This window comes from Convolutriloba macropyga, chromosome 9 (genome assembly GCF_964194025.1).
Source record: "Convolutriloba macropyga chromosome 9, txConMacr16.3, whole genome shotgun sequence".
NCBI classification, from domain to species: Eukaryota; Metazoa; Xenacoelomorpha; order Acoela; family Convolutidae; genus Convolutriloba; species Convolutriloba macropyga.
The window spans coordinates 6,481,450-6,495,051 of record NC_134476.1 but is presented as its reverse complement, the minus strand read 5'-3'; the positions used below and the strand labels follow the sequence as shown (position 1 = coordinate 6,495,051).

The 13,602-nt window shown below is 33.8% G+C and overlaps 1 protein-coding gene across 1 annotated transcript; it reads right to left on the bottom strand.

Annotated features, from left to right (window-relative positions):
* Window positions 1-13,487, bottom strand: LOC142345952 (uncharacterized). Its single transcript, XM_075398419.1, has 3 exons — window positions 12,937-13,487; window positions 4,002-4,086; window positions 1-304 (listed from the first exon to the last, which is right to left on the bottom strand). Exons 1-3 carry the CDS (start codon window positions 13,139-13,141, stop codon window positions 1-3), a joined length of 594 nt encoding a protein of 197 aa, XP_075254534.1. The 5' UTR covers window positions 13,142-13,487.
* Window positions 13,488-13,602: the final 115 nt, after the last annotated feature.

The window sequence follows — 13,602 nt, the reverse complement described above, 5'->3', positions numbered from 1 at the left end:
TTATTGAGCGGACAGAAACTGTCGGCGCGTTTGAGTCAGATCAGAGGCACTTTCGATCTGGGACGGTCTCATCGGGACAAATTCGAGCGCACACAGCAGTCTGGGTATGCTCATACCTCTTATAAAAGGGTACAGTAAATCAAAGTCTGTAAAGTACAGTTTATTACCAGGTATATAGACGGCGTTTCGGCCAATCACAGCTTCGTAATCCAGGTAGTCCATGAGATACCCCCTTGACGAGTCACAATCGGGGTATGAAAAGTTGAACACATACTGACTGCCGTCGACTGTACGGTAAATAAAACTAAAATTTAAAAGTATATTGGGCTTTTTCCAATTATAGTCACGCCCCCCCCCTCAGTTATTTAATCATTGTACATATACGGCAATTGCGGGCTGTGCGTTATATGAGCACTTTTTTATGGGAGGGTATAATAGAAAAGGGGTGCATGACAAAGGCCCCAGTGACAAATTATCCAATGTGCCAATATACCCAACGCCATTCTACCTAATTTCTTCCCGATATTTTTTACTTTTTGTTCAGTAATCCGATTACAAAAAACAACGCCATCAGATGCAGTGTTTTTTTTTTCATTTTTCATTTAGACACTAAGAAAAATAGAAAGGAGAAAATAAACAGCAGCAACTTTTTTTAAACCTTGCAAAATCATTCAAATAAACTTCCTACAATATTGTCCTGAAGGGAGCGTTTGAACCTCTTCACGCCTGCCATTATTTTATTATAATCCTTTCACGAAGGACAATCGCAGTGTGATAAAATAGGCTCCAAAAACATTCCTTGATCAAGTTTTACCCCAAGATAAAATTTTACAGCAGTTTTTTTTGTAAGTTAACGATTCAAACAAAACTTAAAAAGAGAATGAGTTTGTACAATTTGCAGACGGAACTAGCATATTATGTAAATATGATCCACGAAAAAAGATTGCAAAAATTGAAATCATTCTATTGTATAAAGAAAGTTACTTGAAAGAAAATCAACTGACTCTAATTGCTTATAAAACAGAGCTCCTTTTTAACAACCACGGATGAATTAGAATCAAAAGTTACTTCGTTACTATTCATTAGAAATAAACATGGGTTATATTTTGCTCATTTTGTCAAATTGGTTATATTGGCATTGTGTTTTTTTATTGACCCCTAGCAAAGAGCCGTTATTTTTGGCATAGGTTTTGCGGTCCGGGTCTAAATTTCCGTAAGTTAAAATTGAATATTTCAAAATAAAACGCCCTAGAGCGGGTTGAGAAACGTTCTAAAAATTCATGTAACAAATGGGCTGATACTCAATTACTTCAGCGTTAAGTTGTTACATAACAATACGCTGAAATCGATTAAATATTCAAGAAATGTGCAAAAAAATGATGAATTTTCAAAGAAAAAAATCTGATAGACTAAACCTCCTACCTCATTCCAAGGTCTCCTAATCATCACTTTTGGAGTTTACTTTCGGAAACAGTTTTACGTGAACTGCATTACAATGCCCTGAAATTAAGAAAAAATTGAGCTGAAAATTGAGCGCATGTATTACATAATTTAAGAGCAGTTCATTATTATTAATCTAAAGTCAAATTAAAAGGCCAGGAAATCAGAAATCGGTAAAAATTTTTGAAGTGCACTAAAACAGTTTGAAATGAGCCCAGAGAATTGAGCGCATTTCTTAAAAAGTTTCAGCGCACTTCAGCGTATCATAATTATGCAAGGATTTTGCGGAGTAGTTGAAAAGATCAGCGCATTCAGCGCATTTCTTGCATAGTTTCAGCGCATTTAGTGCCTTTGTTACAAACCAAAACGGGAGGAGTACATCTCGAACCGGGTGAAATACACAATGTGGCTAGCGATACTCACATCTCAGATACTCACGAAAAGAAATTCTTTACAGTTCATTTTCCAAAATGACCAAATTTTAGAAAAATCAGAAAAAAATGCAAATGTGTCAAAATCTGCAGTTTTCAGAACTGCAAACGGTGATTGCAGTTCTCAATTTCTGTGCATAAACCATTCTATGGATACAAAGAGGAGATAGAAAAAATTTACTTGTGTAGAAGAAACATGGAAAACTAATTTTTTCGAGCAAAATAATTTTTTAACTTAGAATCATCTAAAATAATATACAAAATATAGTAAAATTCAAAAGACAACAAGAACACCACTGATTTTTTAAAACTTCAATTGACAAAATTTGTTTTTTCGGAAAAATCTTTCTTCGTAAAAACGATACAAAATCTTTAATTTTGTAAATTTGCTGGTAGTTCAACATTGGTGGTGCAAGCTGTAATAATTATATTCAGATGATGACCCATTTTTTTTGCTGTAGAATTCTCAGGTTCAAATTTTTGAAAACGTCTCTAATGATAACTGATTCGAACATTTACTGATTCGAAGATGGATGATCTTTATGCTTTTGTGACCATCAAAGAATTTGCTATAATTCATTTTAGGTCAAAATCAAAAATCAAACTGAAAATGTTAAAAACTTTCTGATCTATATCAACGAAGAGATACAAATACTAGAAAAAAAACAAGAGAAAAACAAATTTTTCATTCATTCGGGACTGCTAGAAAAAGACCAAAAATTTAAGAAAGATTCTTAAGAAAATGGAAATTTCAAGATAAAATTTTCGAAGCAGGTTCTGATTTAAAAATTCGCAAAAAAGGATGGAACTGTTGGTACATTCATTTGGAGTAAAGCGATTGTTTATTAGCCACCCCTGTCGGTTTCGAATATTTGACTTGCGAGATTCTGGCAGAACCTTCTAAGATAACCATCCGGTCTGACCTGGGGCATTCAAAGCCAACCATAGAAACAAAAGACCTCAAACTTGTTCATCAATCACTCGACATAAAGTATTCAAAAACTGCTCTTAATTTCGATAAAAAATAAAGTGGCTGGCCATTTGGAATCTTAGCTGATGTTGCTGTCCTTATTATCTGCAATCAATGCGCTCTGTTCTACCAAAGAGAGGACATATTAAATGTTTCGAAAAATAGAAACAACTGCTTTGCAGATTAAAAAAAATCGATAAACTCACAATTAACACCAGGCATGCAAAAAAATCTCATTTCCATTTATTAATACATAAACGTCTATAATAGCATCTTTTCTTGCAAAAATGGGGAATCAAATTTTGAAAGCGTTTTCAACCGAGTCGAAGGTTGCACTTTGAATAAATCAAACACAGAACTTTTCTGAGGTTAAAAGTTGAATAATTCAAAATTGGGGATCATGCATTCCATTGAAGATCAACCGATCGTTAAACTTTCTTTTTTACCAAATTGTTGGATCTTTTTGGTGTCTCAAAAATGTTATGTTGCAATCTGAAAATTGTTTCGTCCGTTCTTAAAATTTAAAAAAATCCTTGTTTAAAAATTTTGTTAAAAGCCTGTTTTATGCGCTAATAATCTGTCATCAAATCTATATGATTATTAAACAAAATAATTCAGTTTTGGGCAAAAACTTCACCTAGGGCACCCCCACGTTTTACAAGTTTCAGCAGAAAATATACAAAAAACGTTGAAATGAGCAGATATTTAAGCTGACGACAAAACATTGGACGCTTGCCCAATATTTTGAGCAGATATTTTCCCACAAAGGTCAAATTTATAATGTAAAACATGTAGAAAAAAAAAGAGATGAACTGAAGCTTGATGGAAAAAGCGACGACTTTCAAATGAGCAAGTTGATGCTCAGTTGCATGATTTTGAGGTTTTTCAACGTTCGATTATTTCAGTTTTATGGGACGGACTATATTTGTGTGCATTCTTTACTTTAATGGGTAACAAGCGCATTTTAACACAATTTCACCGAACTGCTTAAATAATACTTTGCAGAATGATGGGTTTAAGAGGCTATGTCGCAGTGACATACATAATTCAAAATCTAAACTGCGATTTCTTTCGAATAATATTAATAAGAAGATTGTAGTAATAAGCTTTATATTTCGAAGCTTGTTTATAAAAAGGTACAAAAATAAACTAGAACTAACTCGTTGTCTGTTCCGCTTACAAGATTCCCCGTGTAATTGCAAACAGTCGTGTTACCAACATACAAGAGCACTGACTCGTCACTCGCTAAAACAGATCAAAAGGTGAACGAAAACTATAGAGGTGAACAATTATTGACAATGAAATTACAAAACTAGAGAGGAGACTATATTAATCAGAAAAAAGTTTTCAGCTTGTGATATATATATATATATATATATATATATATATATTTATATATATATATATATATATATATATATATATATATATATGTGTGTATGTATGTATGTATATATATATATATATATATATATATATATATATATATGTATGTATATATATATATATATATATATATATATATATATATATTTATTTAAAACTCTAAATGTTCGCTTGAAAAGAACAATCTTTCTTTGCTGTTGCAGTCTTATCGCACAAGATTCCAATATGAGTGTTATCTTTGATTTAATTTGCTTTTTACTTTATTAATTTTTTTTTCTATTGTTATCAATCGGCAATGGAGATGGAGGCCACATCATCATCAACGTCCAAACCCATAGCTTCAGAGGTTGTCGTGAGTACTATTCAAGACACAGAAGTAAGTGTATTGAAAAAAGAAATCGAACTCTTGAAAGCAAAAAATAACTCACAGGACGAAGAAATTAGGGAACTGAAAGCAAAGCAAAAAAATATTAATGATCGCCTAAGAGCGCAAGAGAGATACACGCGAAAGGACTCGTTACTAATCGTTAATCCGCCCTTCGATGCTCGACAAGTTTGTAATGTAACCCACGAAAATTTAAATTTTTTTGAGAAATTCTTGGGGGTCGAAATTACTGAGGACAGTATCAAAGCGTGTCACATTATTCCCAATTCCGGAAACGAGTTTCAACTGCCAACAGTAATATGCAAATTTATTTATTTTGCCGACAAACAAAGTGTCTATGAAAAAAGAAAACGACTGAGAAAAACAAAAAACAGGATAAACAACAAATTCATCTATCTAGACGAGCCCCTACCAGAATATGAAGCTCAGATCAAAAACGAAGCAAACAAACGAAACATGATTACTGCAACACACAACTGTGCAACCTCGGTTTTAGTCGAAAATGGTAGAGAAAAGGCAAAATTCGTTAAAATTAACGAGATAGAAGATTTGGACTCAATCAACGCTATAAAACGAAAAAAACATTTCGAAATATCTTCTACTGACGATGTTATCAACTCACCTGCATACAAACGACTTAATATTCAAAAGGAATAGAACAAACGACATCTCACAAACTCAGTAACTGTAATAAAAAGCTAAAACATAACTCAATTATTTTTGTTTGGTTTCTTTAATGTGTATAATATGAGCACAACTCAAGATTTAGGGTAGAAACTTATCGCCAGCTTTAGGTGCGTAACGTTTTGATCATGTTTTTTTAAATCTTTTTTGCTCATTTTTTAAGTTTTTTTTATTTATTATTTTTTTTAAAACTTCATAAATTCAGCTTATATATGTATAAGATAACCTCAGTTTCAACTAAAAATCTTTAAAAATTGTTTCAGCCCCCTGCCTGTGATTTCCGCAGGCGGCGGCCTGTCGGTTGTGATTTACGCAACCATGAAAATAGGGCGCAGGAGAGCAATGAAACAGAATGTTTTGATTTGTTGCTGGTGATTTCCGCAAGCAACAAATAAAAAAAAACAATAAAGCACTGTTATATCAAAATAGTTGATAGTTTTATACAAGAAAAAAAAACCAGACTGAAATGGCAGGGAATTGATAACGAAAAGTGTCTCTACGTCAACAATGACAAATAATAGAATCTGTAATCCCGTACAGTTCCAATTTGTTCTTCAAAACATTCGATCCGTATCTAAGAACCTAGACGAGTTTGAAGTTTACATTAATAGCATGTCTCAGAAACCTGAAGTAGTTTGCCTTACTGAGACTTGGTTAAATCCTAGCTATAACAATAACTGTTATTCTTTGATTGGTTATCAAACAATTATATCCAGCAATCGTAAAAAAGAGGTGGAGGTGTTGCATTCTTCTTGAAAAATAACATAAATTGTCAGAGAGTTAAAAAATAAGAAACGAATTCCGTTCAACTAATAACAGTCGCCATCAAAACCATAAAAGAAGAAATCTGGTTCTCATGTATTTACATGCCACCAAATTGCACTAATGAAGCCAATTTCTTGACGGTTGAAAGATATCTCGACGGCCTAATGGTTGACCCAGAAACAAAACACGTACTTTGTGGGGATTTAAATGTTAATTTTTTAGTAAACAGCAAAAAAGCCGAAAGCTTAAAAAGCCTTTTAGCCGGAAACGGTCTCAGTATATCAAGCAATAACGACCCAACGAGGGTATCAAATGGCAGAGGTACGCTCATTGACGCAATATTTTCTAACTTTTTTATAGAAACACAAGTTAAATCAACCAGCATAACAGATCATCACACGGTAGAAGGTTCCTTTGACCTCGAAGGCAGTCCAGATAAGTATTTTAAAGCTCTAAAAAGCCGCAATTGGCATAACATAGATAATCCAATTACAAAAGAAAGACTCAAAAAGGATCTCAGGTATCAATTTGAGGTCCACAGAAGTAGTTTAGAACTCTTACCAATTGACAAAGCCTTCAAAAAACTTCACGAATTGCTCACAGAAGCATTAAACAGTCACCTTCCTGAAAAATATCGTACACAAAAAAAGAACAAAAATTGGATTGATAATGAGGTTAAAAACTTAGCGACGAAAAAACGTAGTCTTAAGAAACTGGCACATACAACTGGAAGTCCACAAATTCACGAAAATTTTCAAAAAACTTGTAAAAACCTTAAATCTCTCATCAGATCTAAAAAAAACAAACTTTTTTATCAAAATCTACTTAAAACTGATTCGGTAAAGAACAAAAAATCTTTTTTTTTGAGCTTTACAGATCTTTAGCCGGCAATTCAGAGTCCTCTAAAGTTGTCTGCTCCCAAAATAAAGTAGATGAGTTTAACGAGTTCTTCGCAAACATTGGGAAAAAATTGAATGCAGAATTTTTAACAAGAAGTGCCGTTACGATAGAAAACCAGAGTCAAAGTATGTTCCTAAAATGGGTATCTGCAAATGACGTAATGTACGCTATCAACAACTGTAAAAACAAATTTAGTCTTGATTGCTATAACTTGAACTATTTTTTCATTAAAAAAGTTTCTGACTGTTTAACAGCTCCTTTACAACTCTTGTTTAACAGATGCATAGAACTTGGACAATACCCAGAGAGTTTGAAAATAGCAAAAGTTATACCGTTCTTCAAAAATGGAAATAAAGATGACCCATCAAATTCCAGGCCCATCTCGTTGCTACCAATTATAGGGAAAGTCTTTGAGCGGATTATATTTGATCGAATTCAAAACTACCTAATTGTTTTCGAAATTCTCTCAGATTCACAATTTGGCTTCAGGCACGGGAAGAGCACAGTTGATGCCATTGCAACCTTAATAGAGGAAATAAGATCAAATCTCCACAACAACAGTGTAAAAACCAAATGCACCTTTCTAGACTTAAAGAAAGCTTTTGATAATGTCGATCACAAGATTCTACTGCAAAAGTGTTATAGATATGGTCTGCGTGGTCCAATATACAACATTTTAAAATCATATTTGTCCAAACGAACGCAATATACTTTAATTGGAGATAAAAAGTCCAAACTGAATCTTATAGAACTAGGCGTGCCACAGGGATCAATTCTTGGCCCACTGTTGTTTATTATCTACATGAATGACTTAAGTTTGTCCCAGAAAAAATCAAATGTTATTTTATACGCCGATGACACTGTTGTGAGGAGCAGAAGTTCTGCATCGAAAATTGACGATGATCACGACAGAGCACTAGATAACGTCAATGATTGGCTCATAAAAAATAAACTAACACTGAACAAGGAAAAAACAAAAAGCATGCATTTGTAAAGAAAAATCAAAAAAATATTGTGTCAAGAACATTCATAAAAAACACTAAATTGAAGAAAAATAAAGTTTCAAATACCTGGGCATCACGATAGATAACGATCTACGTTTCACAAAGCACTCAAAGCATGTGGTCACAAAACTTTTGTCGAATTGTTCTATCTTTTATAAACTAAGAAATGTTTTGATAGAATCACAGATGATAAAAGCGTTTAAAACATACATACAGCCAATAGTACAATACGGAGTCCTGATATACGGGTCAACAACAATCACAACTATTAGGGAAATAGACAAAGTTATCAAACGTATCGTGCGGCTAATTTTTTATCGAAAACAATTTGAAAGCACTTACGAAGAAAGAGTAAAACATAGGATCTATTTAGTCTCGGAATTACATGCCTATGAGGTATTTAAGCAGACACTAAAAAACATAAGGGGACAGTGTAATATTTCACCAATTTCAAAGGGTTTCTCAATGCAAAATTGCCTTAAAAAAGCAAGCGGTTGATTAAAAACAAAATAACTCAAGGTAAAAATCTATTTCACAGTTTTTCAATAATAGTTAGGATAAGGCGAGTCTTAAGAATGCTTCTAGGTTACAATGATGAAATAATAGAAAAGATTGAAAACATGTCTACTGCCGAAACAAAAAATTTCTGTCATCAATTTCTAGATAATTATATTTTGGGTAATGAGGACATAGTCAGACTGTTGTATGATTTTTAATATCACAACTCAAAGGCGTTCCATGAGCAGAATAATGTTTTCACTAGGTTTAATGCTACCTTGAAAAATAGTGCTTCCTCTTTTTTTTTCTTTCTTCATTTTGAATCACTTTCATCCAGATAAACTGAACGAGACACTTGAGAACGGGCCATCGGCCCAATAGTGCTCTCTCACTGTCAAATATGTGATTGTATTTGTACAAGTAATTGTGAAAAGCTACTTATTGACTGATGGAAACAATTTATTATTATATATATATATATATATATATATATATATATATATATATATATAATACAAAATCTGAGATTACCAAATAGAACCATGTGAAACAAAATGAAAACAAGGTTAGTTTTTCAAATGACAGCGAAAATATAAATCAAAGAATCAAAGGCAGTTCACGAATGCCAGAAATTAGACAATAAAAATTACAAATTAGAGATTTTCATCAAAAGTTAAGGTAAACTAATTATTATAGATCCTCACCTAGATAAAACTTACGCAAACTTTTTTTTAAGTCTTGCAATTTTTTTATTAGAGGTTCATTAAAAAAAGAATAGGTTCAAAACTATGCAATTCAGTTTTTCAGTAGCAGAAAAAGTCTATTTAGGCAAGCTGAAATTGACAACTGTTTATAACTTTACTTATTTTGTTCTATTTAGTTCCATTTTAACCCATATTATGCATCAACCACTTTTCAATTCCCCGCCACCCGTGATAAACACAAATAAAAGAATCTCAGCAATCTTACAAAGTCATATATGATTCTTATTAATCCGATAGTGTAACTTCCATTGGTATTTTTTGAGACGCGGTGAAAAGTCAGTAACAGTTTCAAGTTAAATAGGAGGAGACATTATCTACAGAGGTTTATTCAATTACCAAAATGGATTTAAAAAATTGCTTTCGTTATTGCATTGGCGTATAACTAAAATTATCGTGGTCAAATTTGACCAACTTTATTACTTTATTTTGTTATTACCTGTGTTAGTAAAATTCATGTCGTTTTTTGTGAATATTTTACTGAAATTTTTAGATTTTGAAATTTAGTGAATTTTATATAGACAACTGCACGAAACGTCAAAAAAACGATTTTATTATCTTATTAAATGGGGACATATAATTCTTTTTCTTTAAAAAATATAATTACAAATGTATTTTCAAATTTAGTCTACCCGGGTCGAAACTGGATGGTTAACTTGTAAGAAATTGCTAGTTTCCTACAAGTTCTTATAAATTCAGCATAGCTGTATAAGTTTAACTTACAAGTTCTTGTAAGTTTACAACGAACTTATAAGTTCCTACAAGTTTACTATCTAAATCTTACAAGTTCTTACAAGTCAACCATCCAACTTATAAGTTCTTAGAAGTTTACTATTCGATCTTTTAAGGCTCTTACAAGTTATCGCTGCTTCTTGCCTAATATCGGGAAAAACATGAGAACCTTGAATACGCACGCACGCACGCACGCCCGCACGCACGCACGCACGCACGCACGCACGCACGCACGCACGCACACACACACACACACACACACACACAGACACACACACACACACCCGCACACACACACACACACACACAATTTTTATGAACTTATAGTCGGATCTTTTCCGTATGTTCTCCCCGCACGTTATGTGCCGCCCAGTTACAGAGCACGTGCCCGTACACAATATATCATTAAATAAAAATACAGCACGTGCGTCTGGGGTTGCAATTAATATGCACTCACTAAGCTGGGAGCACAAACGGAAAAGATCCAAATAGTCATTTCTTCTTGATGATTTTATCACACGAATCAATGACTTAATAAAATTTTAAATTGTAAATGCAAAAAATCACTATATTTACCCTTATGGTGAAATTTGGAAGAAACTTGAAAGATAACCATCCGACTGGTAAGTTCTTACAAGTTAGAGATCTGACTTGTAATTTCTTACAAGTTAACCATCCTTAGTAAGAAACTTGTAAGTTCTTGCAAGTTAGCCATCCTGTCTCGACCCGGTTAGTCAAATACCCAAACCATATTTTGGCGCAATTGCGCGAAAAAAATTTCTGTTATTTTTAATGTAGCGGCTTTATCTTAATTACGCAAAGGTTTTCAAAGCCATATTCTTAGACAGTTCTAAGAAGATTATCTGAGAATAGCATATCTTCTGCTTCACTTCACTCGGACTGATTTAGCACCGCTTATCTCAACGCATTGTGATTACTCTAATATGTAATTTCACATCACAAATTAGCAACTGACATTACAAGCAAGTTTCCCATATATGAGCGCTTAAAATAATCCCATGTTCGGTTCTGATAATTTTATATCAGAGTCATATCGGACTCTGAGGAATGGCTGAACAATTATAGGAGCAATGTTAATGACACCAACTATAATAAACCCATTATACCCATTATAAAAGATTAAAGTCGGGATGAAATGATAGTGGTGTGAAATGATAGAAGGGCGAAAAAGTTGGGGTGAAATAAAAGGGTGTTAAACTAATTTTATTTTTTTGAAAAGAATTTGCAAATATTTGTAATCTTTGCCCCGCTGGTTTACAAATTTTTTGCCAACTTGATCAAAGGGAATTTTTTGGAGTGAAAAAATTTAAAGTAAGCGATACTGTATTACAAGCATCTTCCTGTATTGTAATAAATTTACTTTCCAAAGAAATTTTTTCTAATTTAAACCAATAAAGAGGAATATTTTTCACAAGTCGAATTAATTTATACATTGAGAGCAAGCGCATTGAACTTTAATTAATGCTACTTTAGTTTATGATCTATAGCGACGAAGAACAAGAAACATTCTATAAATACCAGTTTTTGTAATTTTTCCTTTGCTATCAGGTCAAAATAACCCATGCCAATATACCCAATTTGACTAAATACCGCAAATAGGTTCAATTTTTTATCCAAACTTGGAACCACCAGAACAACTATTTTGCACAATATTTACTTAGTGCATTTGGTCATGCCCGTCGGGCCATCGACATGCCTCAGCGGCCCGTTGGACTTCATATGAAACTCACAGCCGAACTTGGGATTAAACAATCAGTTTAATTGTGAGAACACATGCTTGTAATAACGAGTGCTCATTTGTAATCGGATTATTGGACGAAAAGATCAAAGGAAATAAATTGGGTATAATGGCATTGGGCATTTTGTCATATTGGGTATGTTGGCATTGGGTATTTTGGCACAATGAGTATGTTGGCATTGGCGAATGCAAAGTAAGCCGATAGGCAAGCAAGCCGACAGAAAAGCAAGCCGAAAGTTATGTAATAGTTATGTAATCTATCAGAAATAATACATTGTCAGCCGTTACAATCAATACTGCGCGTAGTATTATAGTGCATAATGTATTCCAATGCACCAAAGAAACAAAAATGCGTCAATTTTTAGACATCTAGTGGGTACGGGCCTCAGCAGACCGCTGTCCATGACCATGCCTCTCATCCGCTGTGGGATGTAATCCGGAAATAGCGGGCCGGTTATCGTGGCGAAGCCGCGACGCGCGCGAAGCGCGCCCACCGGCCCGCCAGGGGCAACTTAAAATACGTGTATCCGAAAATTTTTCGGCTTACTTGACCTCATTTTCAAAATTCGGCTTGCTTGCCTATCGGCTTGCTTGACCGCCTCCGTTGGCATTGGGTATTTTGACCTGTAACCATATCCCACACTGAAAGGCCCTTTCCATGGTTTATCGCTTTTTCACCCCTATTCATTTAATCCTTCATTTCTTAACCCCGATTTATCCGCTTAATTATGACAAAACATGCCTCTAATGTCGACTGCTAATTGGCAGAAAGAATTTATAGAGGTGTTAAGTGATGTGGGTTAAATGAATCGGGGTGAAAAGAAGTAGAATCCTTTTCACATGCATTAAGATACGTTTTGTCCAATTAAAAATTTGAAAAGGGCCAAATTGTCAACTTTAACTAGTAGAGACGCTGGCTCGTAACGTTTACAATGCATTATGATACAAAAGTGTAGGAAACCAGCTTCAAAAGTGAACGAAGTTAGTCAAATATTTGCCTAGTTTGTTCACCTTATTCGGAAAAAATTGAGTGCAGTCTAAGTTTGCTTCTAATTTGTCTTCTTAGGTCATCTGGGCGTCAACTTGACCATCTTTATACCTCTTTTGACGTCGTCAATAATGTATACAGTGTTTCGCATCTTTGTTTCATACTTAGAGGACAATTAGTTTCACTTTAACCAAGAACATGAAAAGTAGGTTTTTTTGGATTTGGAAACTAACCAACGCCGTCCAGAACTAAGTCCGCATCCATATAAACGACGAATCCGTTTCTGAAGCACTCAAGCGTCGTTTTTTCATTTATAATCTCTTGAGTCACAAGTCCGCTAACTCCAGAAACGCCAAAGCTACCAAAATATCCGTTGAAGTTAAAACCCAAAACCAGAACCAGACTGGGCAAAATTAACGAGTTGGACCCAAAACTCATGTTGAAATACTGCTACAGCGAATTTTTTTGAATAAATTAGTTTAATCTCGGTGAAACATGACAACGAAATAATTCTGATAACTGATATCGCTATGAGTTTAATTATTTCGAAGTAGAATCAGCGACAAATAAAAAGCTAAGTTAATTTTCAAAGTTTTTGTTCGAAAATTAAAGTTCTAGTATAATTTTCTGTCGCAGAATTGCGCATTTATTTTTGTTTACTGTTGTCGGTTTTTCTTTCGTTAAACCTGGCTAATTTTTCACAGTATGAAGTTAACAATAATTTTCAACAGCCCAGCTATTTTTATTTTGACCAGAATGATAAGTATTTTAATAAAGGCCTCTGAAAACTACTTGATTAATATAAATGAGTGAGCGCGCGGCTTAATTATATAGCATATATTATATATCCATTAAACTCAAAAACAAAATCGAAGCAAAACTTGGATTTGAGCGTTAAT